General features: G+C 41.1%; 1 protein-coding gene across 1 annotated transcript in view; it reads right to left on the bottom strand.

Moving 5' to 3' along the window:
* Nucleotides 1–869: 869 nt before the first annotated feature.
* The window catches only part of LOC142599165 (zinc finger protein 366-like), a 36,271-nt gene continuing 19,804 nt past the window's right edge, over nt 870–17,336 (bottom strand). Inside the window, 3 exon segments of the mRNA XM_075738928.1 lie at nt 870–4,948; nt 9,258–9,432; nt 17,121–17,312. Coding sequence (XP_075595043.1) covers nt 4,431–4,948; nt 9,258–9,432; nt 17,121–17,312 — 885 coding nt within the window. The 3' untranslated portion in view covers nt 870–4,430.

Below are 17,336 nucleotides of genomic sequence, written 5' to 3'. Positions count from 1 at the left end.
GTTAGGAGTACAAAATGTTAACTCTGTTACATCTTGTTCAGCTAAGCATACATGACTTATTTTCAAAACTGTTAATAATGATAAAAAACTTCTTGGAATAATAAATATAATATTTCTATTACTTCTTAACTGTACACTGATAACAACAGCATACAGCAGCACCGTATGAAGGGAGAAATCAGAGAATAACCACTAAACCAATACAGAATTGTAAAAATGTGAGTGGTAGCTTTCCAGTAACTTTCCAAGAACATGTTTTATAGGACACAGCACAGGATAAACTTCTGTTCTAATATTATCATAAAGTGTTTTATCCTTTGAGCTGCTGAGCACATAGCACCTGTCTTTGCCTTCACAGACTGGAGGCTGTCCAGCAGCCAGGAGAACTCAGGTTCACAAGGAGATGGCTGAGTCCTGGTGGCCAGACTCAAAACAGCTCAGTCCAAGATTACCTACAATTTCACTTTCTCAGTAAATACATCACATTTCTTTACCCTCAAATTTTATTAACCCAACTTTTGACTTTTCATCCACCTACTCTGTTCTGTACAGTGTCTTGCAGAATTCTCCCTGATGCCCTTTACAGCAGAAAAGCCTCTAATTTCACAAACTATGTGCCTTCACTTGCCCAGACTCATTATAGTGTTGCCAATTTACCAATCCTCAGCAGACTTCTTGAGCATCTGGTTTGGAAAGCATTATTTCAGTTGTATGAGTTTGTGGTCACTCTTATTTGCTCTGATGCTCTCCAAGAGGATGAAGTTAGGCTTCATATAATAATGCAGGGAAATGGTATGGATGTGATTTAATATAGACGTGGTGGAGACTGGTCTTTAATTTAACATGTTATCACAAGCTGAAAACTCGAATAGCAGAGAAGAGTCAGATAGATTTTATTTTTTTTCACAACATTGCAAGAAAAAGGTAGATAGACTCAGATTAGGAAGGAGAAAAAAGAAAATGAGTGTCCCAAGGTTCAGGACACAGACAATGTCTCTACAGGACTTCTGGGCCTCTATTCAAAGCAAAATAAGGAAGCTAATCCTTCAAAAAAGGGAAATAACTTGGTTATGAGAGCAAATTTTTATAAAGCATTTTCAAAGCTATGAAAAAACAAAGGCTGTTACTGTCTGTTCCCAAAATGGTGCCAATGTAAATAGTGTGAAAATAACTTATGTTTGAAAAGCAAGGTGCTTCACAATGAAGGCTGTTATTTCACTTTTAATTTGTCCCTTGGGGCGTCTTTATAAGTGTCTTAGACCCAGCTGCATTATGTTCTGCAGTAGGGAGGACTATCATCTGATCCTTTTGTTTGGGTCACTTGGCACTGCTTCCTTATCTCAGTAATAATTTTGTTTGCAATTCCTCTGACTGGTCACTTACAGTTTTAGATGAGTTCTTTACTACTCTAACATGAATTAGCTGTGGGTGCTTGTGAATTAGCTTAGTGTGACTATGTGACCAGGCACAGTCTCAAGGCCTCATTGTAATGAAATATTATCCAGTTTCTAGGAAGAATGCAAGAAAAGGGGTTTACATTGCGAATTATTCCCAAATAGCATTGCCATTCTGGGGACCTCTACTCCTTTCTACATGGCTGTATGTTTTTCACAGTTGCTTCTGCTCCAATGAGAAGTGGGATTGTAGAAGTGGATAAACTGGCTGCAGTGAAGGTGTGGTTGAAAGTGTTTGGGTTAACCATTCAGACAACCCAGAATTGTTTGCAGTGAGTTCTTTTCCTGGGGAAACCTCTGACACTTTCCCTTATGAGGTCTGTAAGGGAATTCTGAACTGCATACTTCCAGTAGATGTCATTTTTATGGTTATGATGTTATCTGCTGGGAGTTGAGCTCTGCTGAAAATGTCTCATTTTTTCCATTTGCCTGGAATGCTCCTGATATGTAACCATTTGTCTCTTTCTTGATAAGGATTGTCCAGCTATCCTATAACACTTTCCAATTTATAGACAACAGGGCTATACAAGAGCTGCATGCCTTTCTGCTCTACCCACTGCAGAAGTGAAGTGACTTGCTAAGTTCAACTCATCTGCATGACCATCATTATAGAAATTGCAACCAGGTTTGACTTTTATTATAGGAACTTACATGGCTGCAAAGGTAGAGTGGACTGATCTTGAATGGTACACAGCTGGGAACTACATCACCTTGAGAGACATTTCTGAGAGTCAATGGCTCCCAGTTTTTGGCTGTATACGTTCTAAAATAGGAGCTTTTGTCAGGCAGAGACAATATATTGCCAAGAAGGTAACTGAAGAATTTGTTCCCATTTCTAAAAGACAGTCTCCTAGACTGAATTCATGATGAATTTCTACTTGATCATTTCCCTTCTAGACTGAGAAAGAATGCAGTTGTACACATTATTCATGAAAGTTTTCTGATTCTTCTGCTTGACCACAATATTTTCCTTAAAAGATGGCACCTTTTTCAAGAGGAGTTATCTTGCAGTGGAAGCAAGGAAGTTGAACATATATGATAAAATAGTTCATCACTGAAAAAACATGGCTATGTACCTCTGAAATACACCTCATTTTGAAAGACATCATTCATTCTAGTCCTAAAGTGACCTACATTCCACATCAACTTGGTATACCCTTTTTATTTTAAAAAAGTATGTACATCAGCTGTAAAGTTAATTACATTTAGAAGAGTGACTTGTACGTTAAAGCTTCTTATATCAACAGCTTTCTCTGCTCTTCATTCAGAACCTTTATTATGCTGTGTTTGAGCTCTGAAAAATGAAACCATCTTCTGCAACCTCAGACTACACAAACCCAGTTTTATATGATGAATAAGGACTATTGCCCTGTGAATGCTGATTAACTGGTAGGTGTGAGAATTACTTCTGTAAGGCAAGAGGTTTCTTATGGCAGAGACCTGCAGCTACAGGCCTCTAGCCTTAGCAATCCATAAGTATATGACTTAATATTTAATTATAACTTGCTATATATTGAGCATGATGCTAACAAGGTATTTCAAATCAAGACCTTGGCAGGTAAGTGAAGAATGAAGTAATATTTGGAAATTATGTATGCCATATATAAGTTTTAACCTTTTGAGCTGGGATGTCAAAATGACATAGGAATAATTAAACTACTTATTACATCTTTATTTCCTTAAAAGCAACAGGATGGCTTGGGGCTGTTTGTCGTATATCTTGAAGATGCAGGAATTAAGGTGCTGGTCAAACTATTCATGTAATTAATGGAATGTGCTTAATGGATGTGCTTTTATGAACATATAATTGTATATATATATTTGTTATGAACATATAATGTTCATAACATGTATGGGAAACAGAGGATGAAAAGCTGGGAATGACTCATTAAAAACTGCATTAATAAAATTCTTCTGAAATGCCTGGAGCTTACTGGTAAAGCCATGTTAATAAGGGGAAATTTCTGACTCAGATAAGAGGAAATCTAAAAACAATTTTCCTGTGTGAGGTACTGCTTGCCCTGTAAGGGCTCTTTTTTGGCATCCCTTCTAAAATAAAATCTGATTGGACCTGGGAATTTAAAAATCATCCTTGTAACCAAGATAAACTGAAGAGATAAACAGCAAAATTACATCATTTTCTCAATGAAATGACTCATTGCTTTATGTGTAATTACAGCAAGACTTGCAAATGCTACACGCTGCTGCTGATGAAATATATTGGTCTAAGCAGACAGTAGAACAAAATGTTAATGCAGTCCAAGCTATTTCACTTGAAGAATTGCTGAATACTCCCATACTGACTGAAACATAGCAAAACGTAAACATTTCTTGTGCCAGAGGAAAAGCTCCTATGACCATAAAAAAATTCCAGTCCTTTCAAAGCCTTGCAGGGTTGCACTTCACTATCTCACAAGATGTTAGCATTTCTTCTTAATTTGTTTCCCATGTTAGTGGTTGAACTAAACCAGTAACTTCAGTAAATGAAAGTATTTGGATTGTGTTAGTTCTGAGAGTGACCGCACTTTCATATACACCATATTTGACAGTACTATTGCTTATACTGTGAAATACGTAGCATTTTCAGATTTTTTGAGACCTATGGTTAGAAATGTTCATATATATTTAGTCAGGTAATAAATCAAATATTAAAGTATGTTACTTTTTGATAACTAGAAAATTGTGTATAAGTCTCTACCACCCCAGATAAAGGAAAATAAACTTCTGTACCCATCCCATTGTCTGCTTTTACATCAAGTGGATAAGTATAAAAATGTTAGTGTTCAATATCTATTGCATTTCTTGGTGACCTTGGACTGCTTTATTCTTTTAATGTACATGTTTTACCTTAAATTATTTTTATTCATTTGGCTTGTTTATTTCTAAAGACTACTGCAAACTTATAGGATTCGGTAAATTACAGTTCATGCTAAAAGCTATCTGGTTTCAATTTTGCAGCTGTTTTAAAATGTCCATTTAAATGCCTATAAGCATTGTTTGGTTTTCCATTTTTCTTTCCAATAATTCTTTCAAACTCTTGTTCCTGTGTTTGAAATACAAGTAATCAGAGAGAGAATGGCCAAGTCTGGCCTTTTCAAAGGATCTAAAGCTGAGGTGTTCTTTGTTGTTTGCAAGGTCTTTCTCTCCTTGGCTCTCCTGTTTATCTGAATTTCCTGTTCTCTTCTCCAGTCCTCTCTCACTTAGCATTTCTTCCTTCTCATTGCAGTCCTTCATCACGCGCTCAGGTTTGCCAGACAGATCTTGAGCCATGTACAGCTTGTTGTTGTCATGATGGTACATACCAGGGCTGTAATGCTCTGTCTCATAGCAGTTGTCTTCCTCTTCTTCCTGGCATAAGCTTCCCTTGGCACTCTCGCCATCTGAATGAAATGAGATTCCCTTCCCTTGGCTTTTCTGGGAAAGATCAAAGGGTTCTTCCTGTTCCAAGCTTCTCAAGACATTTGTCTGGGACAGAGAAATTCTTCTTCCAAAATCTTATAGTGGTTTGAGGGGAGAGAAAAGAAACAATTTATATATAGCAAATTTTACTATGATGTGATACATGGTTAAAAAATGTGAGATGGCCTTCTATTTAATATTTTACCTTTGTCTTCTACCCATCTCCAACTACTTTACTGTTTACATCTCATGGCATCTCCTTTGAGATGCTGTTAAAAGAAGTACTATTGTATCCACTTCACAGACAGGTCAGGACACACAAAACATTGTGCTGTACATGCCAGACACTTGAGAGAGCTAGGAATTAAAAGTGAAGTGTCCTGGCCTCTTGTAAACTATTTTTGCTAGTGAACCTACCCAACTTTCTCCTTCCTATTTTTTTTTTTAATGAACACTTTGATCTAAACCATCACATGTCATAATCAAAATCCTAGGTTTTGTACATTTTTTCCAGAGGAGTGGAAGAGATTAAAAACATGTAAACATAATTGTTCTATGGACCCTCTGGTTCAAAGTTAATACTTTATAAATGAAAACACAATCATGTATCGTCAGTCTATGACCTTCACTCTCCTTGATTTTTCCTCTCTCATCTAGTGTCACTGAAAAGCTATATGCACTAGATAGCGCTTCAGCTTGAAGAAATCATTATAATCAGATGATGATTTTGAGTTGCGCAGTATAAATCTGTATGTGGTCCTGGATCTAGTTTGTCTTAATATTTGTCAGAGTGTCTCCTTTCTGTTCCTCTTCCTGGAAAACCAGACATTACCCAAGAGGCATCTGTGGACTTAAATGTGCTCTGACCATCAGGATGCACAGAAGAAGATTCAGACACTGCAGGCATAGTCCATCTTAATTACAAGAAAGATGACAGTACTGGGGTGAGGATTTCACCCAATAGCAAAAATCTATGAGAGCCACTATTTTACTTGCTTAGGTTTGCGGTTGTTTTTTTTCCCCTCAGTAATCAAATCCAGTTTCTGCAGGATTTATGCAGCTTCACTAGATACAGCTGCTACTTTGCAACAGGTTGTATTTGTTAAAATGGTTCATGAGCAGGTGGCAGCCCTCACAAATTGTCTTATGTCTGATAAGCCTCAAGTGCTGAAGAATCTCTGTACACTGAAAAGCACTTAGGCTGTCTTCAATTACAAGTAATTGTGTAACTACCATGGTGCTGTAGGAGATTTACAGGGGGGAAAAAGAGCCATTTATATTATTATCTGTTAGGATCTTTGTAAATTTTATCCCAAATGTCATTAGAGTATGTGTTTTCCACATGTGCTAGGCTGCCCTAAAGCCTGAATTTGAGGAACACCAAGAAATCTTACCCATGAGGGAGTTATTTCATAGAATCATAGAATATCCTGAGTTGGAAGGGACCCATAATGATCATCGAGTCCAACTCCTGGCTCCACACAGGACCAGCCGAATCAGAGCATATGACTAAGAGCATTATCCAGATGCTTCTTGAACTCGGTCAAGCTCGGTGCTGTGACCACTTCCCTGGGGAGCCTGTTCCAGTGCCCGACCACCCTCTCAGTGAAGAACCTTTTCCTAATATCCAACCTAAACCTCCCCTGTCACAGCTTCATGCCATTCCCTCAGGTTCTATCACTGGTCACCAGAGGGAGGAGATCAGCGCCTGCCCCTTCGCTCCCCCTCGTGAGGAAACTGTAGGCCGCGGTGAGGTCTCCCCTCAGTCTCCTCTTCTCTAGGCTGAACAAACCAAGGGACTTCAGCCTCTCCTCATACGTCTTCCCCTCTAGACTCTTCACCATCTTTGTTGCCCTCCTTTGGACACTCTCCAATAGTTTTATGTCCTTTTTGTACTGTGGTGCCCAAAACTGCACGCAGTACTCGAGGTGAGGCTGCACCAGCGCAGTGTAGAGTAGGACAATCACTTCCCTAGACCGGCTAGCAATGCACTAGCTTGATGCACCCCAGGATACAGTTGGCCTTCCTGGCAGCCTGGGCACACTGTTGACTCATGTTCAACTTGCTGTTGACCAAGACCCCCAAGTCCCTTTCAGCATGGCTGGTCTCCAGCATCTCATCGCCCAGTCTGTATGTATAGCCAGGGTCGCCCCTTCCCAGGTGCAGAATCCAGCACTTGCCCTTGTTAAACCTCATGCGGTTGGTGATTGCCCAGTTCTCCAATCTGTCCAGATCTCTCGGCAAGGCCTCTCCACCCTTGACGGAAGCAACAGCTCCTCCCAATTTGGTGTCATCTGCAAACTTGCTCACAACACCTTCTAGTCCTACATCCAAGTCATTTATGAAAACATTAAAAAGAACTGGCCCTAAAATGGAGCCCTGGGGAACCCCACTAGTGACTGGCTGCCAGCCTGATGTAACCCCATTTACCATAACTCTTTGGGCCCGACCCATCAGCCATCTGGTCACCCATTGCACTATGTTTTTGTCAAACTGTATGCTGGACATTTTGTCCAGAAGGATACTGTGAGAGACAGTATCGAAAGCTTTACTGAAATCTAAAAAATGACATCAACTGGCTTCCCTTGGTCAACTAGATGGGTGACCTTGTCATAAAAGGAAACTAAGTTTGTTAAACAGGCCCTTCCTCTCACAAACCCGTGTTGGCTGTGACCAATGACTGCGTATTTATCCAGAAAGTTTTATCAAACAAAATACATTGGATACTCAAACTCTCAAAACAATCCCCCCTAATCCTCCCACTTCTTTAGATAGCATTGGCATGTGTGCACACATTAGGCTGATTTTAGGAAGTGTATGTGGTGGGCGGAAGGTAGGAAATGCTTTGCAGGATACCCTGAGTGGTCAAAAATCCATATACTTTGAGATGAGGGAGGAGCGTCTCCTCCTGTCCCATGCTTCTTTTTAAACCGAGTCTGAGCTTATGGCCTTTATTTATCATCAATCAGCTATGTCAATACATCATGTAGAGCCATTTTGGTTTCCATTCCCATTCCAGACTAGAATTCAATAAGCAGTGAACAACACCCATGCAATCTAGATTTTTTGCTTCTGTCAGCTTTGAATGTATTTACAATTTATCCCCATGTTTAAAACCATGGGGATGTACCTCAAACATGAGAGAAAAACTGTAAAATCCTAACCAGATGTGTCTGGGGAAAAATGTCTGCTTGTTCATGGCTGCTAGGGCGTGGTCTGTCAACATCTGGGAATCCCCCCTCAACTGTAAAATTTATTAAAAAATAATGGACTGACACCCTCAGTCAGGAAGATCAATGCAATTTCAGCCATGTCCTCCAATCATTCACCTGGCCAACTACATGTGCCACAGTCTCACTAAGGCTGAGTCTCCACCAGCTCACTCCTGTTTGTGTCTCAGGGGTACCCACGTGCTGGGGGTAGCTCTGCAGTGCTGTGGATATTGCACCTTCCCCACAGTAATGGGCAGCCCTGGGCTTAAGTACAAGAACATTTGGAATGGCTTGATAAATCCTCTGCTCTAACACTACTGACTATATTTTCCCTAACATTTGACAACAGCAACTTAGTGTGCTAAAATTATTTCCTTTGTGCTGACAAGTACTGTCTCATATTGTCTCCATCTACTACTCTGTCTCAGTCTGTACCTCTCTGTCATCAGATATCTAGTCTGAAAGGTCTCTGAGACAAGGGTCACTACCTTGGGGATCTCTGAACTATAGCACTGGAGTAATTAATATAGATAGTCTCGTACTGGGGTCCCCAGTACAAGAGAGACATCGAGCTGTTGGAGCGAGTCCAGAGGAGGGCCACGAAGCTGATCAGAGGGCTGGAGCACCTCTCCTATGAGGACAGGCTGAGAGAGTTGGGATTGTTCAGCCTGGAGAAAAGAAGGCTCCAGGGAGACCTAATTGTGGCTTTCCAGTACCTGAAGGGGGCCTACAGGAAAGCTGGAGAGGGACTGTTTATGAGGGAGTGTAGTGACAGGACAAGGGGTAATGGGTTTAAGCTGAAGGAGGGTCGATTTAGATTAGATGTTAGGAAGAAATTCTTTACTGTGAGAGTGGTGAGGCACTGGAACAGGTTGCCCAGAGAGGTTATGGATGCCCCCTCCCTGGAAGTGTTTAAGGCCAGGTTGGATGAGGCTTTGGGCAACGTGGTCTAGTGGAGGGTGTCCCTGCCCATGTCAGGGGTTTGGAACTAGATGATCTTTGAGGTCCCTTCCAACCCAAACCATTCTATGATTCTATGATAGTTAATAACAACCTCCCAGGCTACAGGATTCAATATCTTCTGATCGCATTGAATCTATGGTACGAGAATGTAACATCTGTGGTACAAAGCCTATTTGGGTTTACTGATATGTACCTTCAAACCTCTCAGAGAATAACTGAAAAACATTACCTTGAGAATGAAATCCTCTTTCCATGATGCTGTGTTTGACTTTCATGTGCCTGGTTAGGTTCCCCTTCAAGGTGAATTTGCTAGGACAGTAGAGGCACTTGAAAGGCTTACTGTCTGAGTGCAAGTGCATGTGTCCCATTAAATTGTGCATTCTGTTAAATTCCTTTCCACACAGCTGTCAAAAGCAGTAAAAATCATAATTATTTGTTCTTAGGGCTACTTCCAAAGAGAGCATTTTAAAAGGAAATAGAATCTACCCTTCTCAACTTGGCAGCTTCTGGCTGCAATTTGTTTTTCAAAGATATAGGCAAAAAACCTACAAACAAGAATATGTGGTTGAGTTTAATCTATCTAGGGCCTTCTGTACTGCTGCCATTTTTTAAAAATTTGGTGACTAGGAGAAACACACAGTCAAGGATTCCCCCAAATCAAGGAATGTTATTGTAAGGAGGGGAGAGGCTTAAGTACATAACCCGAAAGGCTCTTAAGTTGAACAAAATTCAAAGTATAACTTTCTGCCCTGGTGAACCATTTCATTTGTAGTTTATAAATCTAGCCTTTAATTAAGAACAATGCCAGGCAGAGTTGGAGATACAAGATAAAATCAATGAAGGATTTCTATTCAAGGAAAATATTACTTCTCCTTAAGTGGAAATGAAATGGCTGTACATTTTTCTTAAAACTAGAAAAAGAAATTCCTTTTTTTTCTTTGTTTCTTGCTCCTCCATTTGTCTCTGATCCTCTTATCTTCTGTTTAACAGCTTCTGTGTTTCAGTGTCTCTGGTGAGCAAGCTGGAAGTTAAACAGTCATGGGGCAAGAATGACTCAGCTTTCCCTGAAGCTTGTTCCTGACAACTCAAGCCATTGATCATGTAGGTTTCCGTTTGATGAAACAATAAGGGTTTTTTTTTCCATTGTCATCGTTTATCTAGATGGGTCCTTTTGTAGTCTAGTCCCTTATAAATCAAATATATTTTCGCATCCAAAGAAGAGCAATGAAGCTGGTGAAGGATCTAGAGAACAAGTCTTATGAAGATTGGCTGAGGGAACTGGGGTTGTTTAGTCTGGAGAAAAGGAGGCTCAGGGGAGACCTTTATCACTCTCTACAACTACCTGAAAGGAGGTTGTGGCCAGGTGGGTGTTGCTCTCTTCTCACAAGTAGCAAGTGGTAGGACAAGAGGAAATGGCCTCAAGTTGTGCCAGGGGAGGTTTAGACTGGATATTAGGAAAAATTTCTTCACCTAAAGGATTGTCTAGCATTGCAATAGGCTGCCTAGGGAAGTGGTGGAGTCACCATCCCTGGAGGTACTTAAAACATTTGTAGATGTGGTTCTTAGGGACATGGTTTAGTGGTGGACTTGGTAGTGCTAGGTTAACAGTTGGCCTTGATGATCTTAAGGGTCTTCTTTTCCAACATAAATGATTCTATGATTCAAGACATGAGAGTGTGACATCACTATTACAAGCTTCTAGTCTTACTTGTCTTCTGGTCTTTCCCTATCAGGATTTATAATTTTATTCACATTCAAGTGGCTATTTCCATACTCTGCAAACTTCTGTGTTTGTTTTCTACTTAAGCCCTTTTTTTGGAATATTTTTAGACAAATACTTTTACCATCAGATTTTTTTTTTACGATCTTTATTACTATATGAGGCAGAATCACCATTATTGAGTAACTGAAACTTATATCAAGCAGTGTACTCATCTGGAAGAAAATTATTAAAAAGCAATTACTGAGATTCCACCAAATTTTTGGTCCAATATGACTTCTGATTTAATTTATTTTTGTAGTACAGAAGGTCTGCTATAGTACTTTTTGATTCAAATTCACAAAGCCATCACCTGGAATATCTGGATGAAATGTAGGTAATGGAATGGTCCTCGGTGAAGTACTAATGTATTGTTTGCTTTTTAAACCATCTCTTGAGGGAAAATGGAAGCAGTTTGCTAACATAAAAATTTGCAGTGGTATTGTTTTTAAATAAAAACTAGAGCTGAGTCAATGTTGCAAAAAGGAAAAGTCCAGACATATTCACTTGCTTTTAAAAAAATATTTACTTCAGCTGCATTAGTTCTCTTCTGTGATTTGTTCTCTGTGATTTTGCCAAAATGAACATTCTAGGAAATAAATTTATCATCAAAGTGAAAAAAAAAAAAAAGAAAAAAAAGAATAGCCACTGAAAATGAGTTATTAATTTGTTAAGGTAAGATATCAGATTCCAAGGGTCATTCATCTACTTAGGAAAGAGGACTGTCTCTCTTTTGCATTCAAAAAAAGCTAATCTGCCAGATGACTTATATTCAGTGAAATGAATGCACCAAAAAACATTCTGAAAGTGATAGGAGGAAACAAAGAGGAGAAGCAGCACTGATGAGCACGGAAAATTCACAACGAAGAACATCAGCTGAATATATCTTGACAGCTGCTGGAACGATCTATGATGTATCAATATTTCTCTGGCTATAAGAATGCCAATAATAATAACTCTCTAGTACCTCTTAGCAGAAGGCTTCTGGTCATCTGCTTGGCTTACCTGTGTTCTCACCAGCTTTTGCTTTCTGATAGCTAGGTCTTTATTCCTCTATCTAAACTGGTAATCAAGGAAAATCAGGTTGAACAGGTGAATGGCTAGAGTACTTCATGCAAATCTATATCTTTATAAGGTATTGAGTAGTAAAATGGGTCTGATATAGGAGCTTTTTTTTTTCTGTCAAGGCAACATTTATTTCTCTTTCTTCATAATGAAAAGAGAGGGGACTTCTTAAAGGATAGTTCCTTACAGCATAAAAGTTTTGTGTCTCTGAATAAAGGGGGTAGGTTTTCCATTTCCAAAGGTCATGCACAGCCTTAGGGATATGTAATGTGTTCCTGTCCTGAAATCTCCTCTGGGGACATGAGGAAAAGGTACCAGAGTGGAGAGGTGTGGCAGGAATATGAAAGAAATGCAGGTATGAAAATTGTTTTATTCAGAACCATGGCTCTGTGTGGCATGGTATCTGGGTAAGCTGTCCCTTTCAAAAGGCACAATACAAGTTTCAGATGAATGTCCATGATTCAGAGGGCGAAGGGAGCAGGTTTCAGGCTCACATGCTGAAAGACAGCAACTCAGAGCTAGCTGGGCTTCACAGCTAGTGCTTAAACAACAGCCTGAGTCTGCAGACCAAACTAGGAAGGTGTACAAGATTTTCTTTCTCTGTGACAGGACAGAGGTGTGAGCACTGATGAGTAGTGTGAAAGATGACCCAGAGCCAGTTGCATGGGAGGGAGCTCTAGCAGAAGTCACCACAGAGCACCTTAGCACTCAGGGAGATGCAAAGCTCATGCAAGAGATCTTGGGATAGCAGGAATGACATGGTTTACTTGTGGACCTTTTGTTAGGCTCTCTAGTTTAGACAAAATAAAATTCAAGCCCTGAAGAGAAAGACCTCAGCTGCAAGTCTGCTGAACACACTTTGATGCACTGGCTGGTGAAATGGACTTCAGTACAGTTTGATAGAAAAGCTGAATTAGTTCAACACTAGATTTTTGTCTTCCTAAGTCACCACATGAAGTATCACCCTTCTAGATTTGTCAGTCTGTTTTGTTTCTTCCCAAAGTACTTATCTCTCACATTTTCTTTGGGTTTGACTCCTGATCTAAACCCCTGATTTTAGATGGGAAAAAGTGGAGTTCAAAATATCTGCTGCAAAGTGCATTTCACTAGGCTGGAGAAAACTTCATTGCATTCTTTATTATGGGTCTGAAACGTTATTGAATTCAGCACTAAAAGCACTGTAAATTTCATAGGAGCTTCCTCTGCAAATCAGAATTAGCACTATTGCACCAGTTGGTGCAACTCCTTCAGAACTCTTCAGTGTTTTTATTTAAAACAGAAATAAACAAGGAAGCATGGGCTCAGGCCTTTAAAAGCTACAGAGAAGTTCACTCTTCAGAGAAAAATCAAACACAGATCCAGGCTGCAGCTGGATGAGGAAACAGAAGGGACAACTGATACTCTTTCACTTCAGATAGTCTGTGCTTAGCTATGATTAGACACATAGGAAAGCCTGATGGTTTTTTTCTGTGAGAAAAAGGTAAAGAAAACCATTGCATGTGGTGAAGTAGAAAGGCTACTGCTGTGCTCTCCCTTGCATTCTTCTTTTTTCTTTTTTTTCTTCATAAGAAGGGTGTTCCTTTCCTCAAAGAGAGAAGGAGAGGGAGAAAGACTGTAAACTGTCCAAAAGGACCGTGAGAAAACAGGAAGCTTTGAAAAGTACAAGAGAAAGCAAGATGAAATCTATTTGCAGGCAGTTCCCAGGGGACATGTGAGCCATTGTTAAGCAGGCTGTTCATACAGCTATATCCTTCCTTCTGCTGAGGAAGAGTTTGGTGCCAAAAGGCTGCTATCTGGTCATTGCCTTAACCCTCTGAATACCAGCCAGAAATACTTGCTCAAGTGTTTCAAGGGGTCTGCCAGAGAAACAAGGGATGTCCCTAATGCCAAAGAGCAATTCCTGATTCTCCCTTTGCTTATAGTTAGGATCTCCATTCTGTTCAGGGGCATTGATGTTGATTCATATCCCTTCAGCCATAGGAAAACCTAGTTCACCGTGCTTACTTGTTTCTTTCCTCCTAGGAACATTGGGTGGGGACAGAGAAGTAAAAAAAAAAAAAAGTAAAAAAAATAAGAAAAAACAGGTGTTCCTGTAGAGCTTTTGTTACTGGCTGGAAAACATACTGTTGGTACTCCAGTTCCTGGCTGGCTTTGCTTTTATTTTTTTCAAAGTGAAATGTTTCAAAGTTATCAAAGCAAAATGAGAAAGTAAAAAAGATTCATTTTGACATTTTCCTATTAAAATTATCACTGAAAGCCATATTTCCTATGACATTTTTAAGTTCTACATTTTTCAAGAGAAAATAATTCCATTTAAAATTTTTCACCCAGCTTTGCTTCTCAATGAAAGACTCCTTTTAAGAAAATATTTAATTCCATAAAGATGTTGGATGAAACTCCTGGGCAAAGTCAAACAAAAAAAGGAAGCCTTCAGAGGGTGGAAGCAAGGGCAGACAGCCTGGAAGGAATACAGAGAAACTGTCCAAGCAGCCAGGGATCAGGTTAGGAAAGCCAAAGCCCTGATAGAAATTAGTCTGGCCAGGGATGTCAAGGACAAGAAGACAATCTTCTATAGGTATGTCAGTGATAAAAGGAGGATGAGGGAAAATGTGGGTCCCCTCTGGAATGAAATGGGTGACCTGGTTACCCAGGATATGGAGAAGGCTGAGGTGCTCAATGCCTTCTTTGCCTCAGTCTTCACTGGCAAGTGCTTGAGCCACACTGACCAGGTCACAGAAGGCAGGGACTGGGAGAATGAAGAACTGCACACTGTAGGAGAAGATCAGGTTCGAGAATATCTAAGGAACCTGTCCATGGGACCTGATGAGTTGCATCTGCGGGTCCTGAGGGAACTGGCGGATGAAGTGGCCAGGCCACTCGCCATCATATTTGAGAAGTCCTGGCAGTCTGGTGAAGTTCCCACCGACTGGAAGAGGGGGAACATAACCCCCATTTTTAAGAAGGGAAAAAGGAAGACCCAGGGAATTACAGGCCGGTCAGTCTCACCTCCGTGCCTGACAAGATCATGGAGCAGACCCTCCTGGAGACTATGCTCAGGCACATGGAAAATAAGGAGGTGATTGATGACAGCCAACACGGCTTCACTAAGGGCAAATTGTGCCTGACAAATTTGGTCGCCTTCTATGATGGGGTTACAGCGTTGGTGGACAAGGGAAGGGCAGTTGACGTCATCTGCCTGGACTTGTGCAAGGCATTTGACACTGTCCCGCATGACATCCTTGTGTCTAAGGTGGAGAGACATGGATTCGATGGATGGACCACTCGGTGGATAAGGAATTGGCTGGATGGTCACACTCAAAGAGTTGCGGTCAATGGTTCAATGTCCAAGTGGAGATCAGTGATGAGTGGTGTTCCTTTGGGGTCGGTACTGGGACCGGCACTGTTCAACATCTTTGTCGGTGACATGGACAGTGGGATCGAGTGCACCCTCAGCAAGTTTGCCAACAACACCAAGCTGTGTGGAGTGGTTGACACGCTGGAGGGAAGGGATGCCATCCAGAGGGACCTTGACAGGCTGGAGAGGTGGGCCCATGCAAACCACGTGAAGTTCAACAAGGCCAAGTGCAAGGTCCTGCATGTGGGTCAGTGCAATCCCAAGCACAACTACAGGCTGAGCGAGGAATGGATTGAAAGCAGCCCTGAGGAGAAGGACTTGGGGGTGTTGATTGATGAGAAGCTCACCGTGATACGGCAGTGTGTGCTTGCAGCCCAGAAAACCAACCGTGTCCTGGGCTGCATCAGAAGAAACGTGACCAGCAGGTCGAGGGAGGTGATCCTGCCCCTCTACTCTGCTCTTGTGAGACCCCACCTGGAGTACTGCGTCCAGCTCTGGGGGCCCCAGTACAGGAGAGACATGGAGCTGTTGGAGAGAGTCCAGAGGAGGGCCACGAAGCTGATCAGATGGCTGGAGCACCTTTCCTATGAGGACAGGCTGAGAGAGTTGGGATTGTTCAGCCTGGAGAAAAGGCGGCTCTGGGGAGACCTAATTGTGGCTTTCCAGTACCTGAAGGGGGCCTACAGGAAAGCTGGAGAGGGACTGTTTGTCAGGGAGTGTAGTGACAGGACAAGGGGTAATGGGTTTAAGCTGAAGGAGGGTCGATTTAGATTAGATGTTAGGAAGAAATTCTTTACTGTGAGAGTGGTGAGGCACTGGAACAGGTTGCCCAGAGAGGTTGTGGATGCCCCCTCCCTGGAAGTGTTTAAGGCCAGGTTGGATGAGGCTTTGGGCAACGTGGTCTAGTGGAGGGTGTCCCTGCCCATGTCAGGGGTTTGGAACTAGATGATCTTTGAGGTCCCTTCCAACCCAAACCATTCTATGATTCTATGAAAGAGTTCTAGAAATTGCTTCCAGATCAATCTTCAGTTACTTAGGCATAAACTGGGTAATATGCTCCACTCCATATTTATAGCCCTCTTAGAGCAGATCAAAGTGGGAATAAAACCTACAGCCTTTGACTTCACAAGGTATGACTACAATAATGAACCAGATATGCAGCAAAAGGAACGGATGTAGTGTCCAATACTGAATAAGAATATAAACATTCATAAGGAAGAATTTAGAGATGAGCACAGCCAAGAAAGCCAAAGCCTCAAAAGTTTATGGGGAAGGGGAAGAAGAGGGGATGGAAAGGGAATGTCAGCCTCCAATGTGCTGGAGGGAGGTAGCAAACTGGAATTCCCAGAGGATCCTAAAGAGGCCAGATGGTCTCAGAGGCCATTTCATTAGGATACTGATGTCCTACCCTGATTTTCAGTCTGGTAATTACATCGGGCCCATTCAAATCCCTTCTGCCATTCAATTTTGCTGTGGCTTTCTTTGAGTCCTTCCCTGATCTGTTGCATAGTATCACTGTGTGAAGTCGTGGCTGCTGCTTTTCCATGGTTGTCTGCAGGGTGCACGAGTTGATCTATGTGTTTAGTCAGTGTTTCAAGTTATTAAGCACTTTGTTGTCCTCAAACCGCAGTGGCATTTAAATGCTCACTAAGTGGAAAAAAATATTTGAGGATGAAAGTTACTGATATTGAAGGGGAAGGGAGTAAATCACAGATATTTACCTCCATTATTTTGTGCTACCTATGCAGAATCTGGATCAAGAAAGGAAACTAGATGGTTTTATGCTAATTTAAATACAACTGTAGAATGTGTTAGCAAGTTTTGTTTTTCTAATTCTACCAAATCACCAGGTGATAACATCACAGAAACATCCAGTGGGTTTATGCCTCTGCCAGCAAAGGAGATACACTTACCTTGCATTTAAAGGGTTTAACATCAGAGTGAACAATCATGTGGGCCTTGAGAGTCTGCTTTTGCACAAAGCTCTTGAAGCACAAATGGCATTGATAGGCTCTGATATTCGTGTGGATCAGGACATGTCGCTTCATGTTGGCCAGCAGAGTAAATTCCCGGCCACAAATTCCACATTTGTGCTCTTTCACACCCTGTAAGAAAAGAAAAAAACCCAG

Source organism: Balearica regulorum, chromosome W (assembly GCF_011004875.1).
Source record: "Balearica regulorum gibbericeps isolate bBalReg1 chromosome W, bBalReg1.pri, whole genome shotgun sequence".
Lineage (NCBI taxonomy): Eukaryota > Metazoa > Chordata > Aves > Gruiformes > Gruidae > Balearica > Balearica regulorum.
Note: the sequence above shows the minus strand (reverse complement) of the source record. Positions and strands in the feature narration are given on the sequence as shown.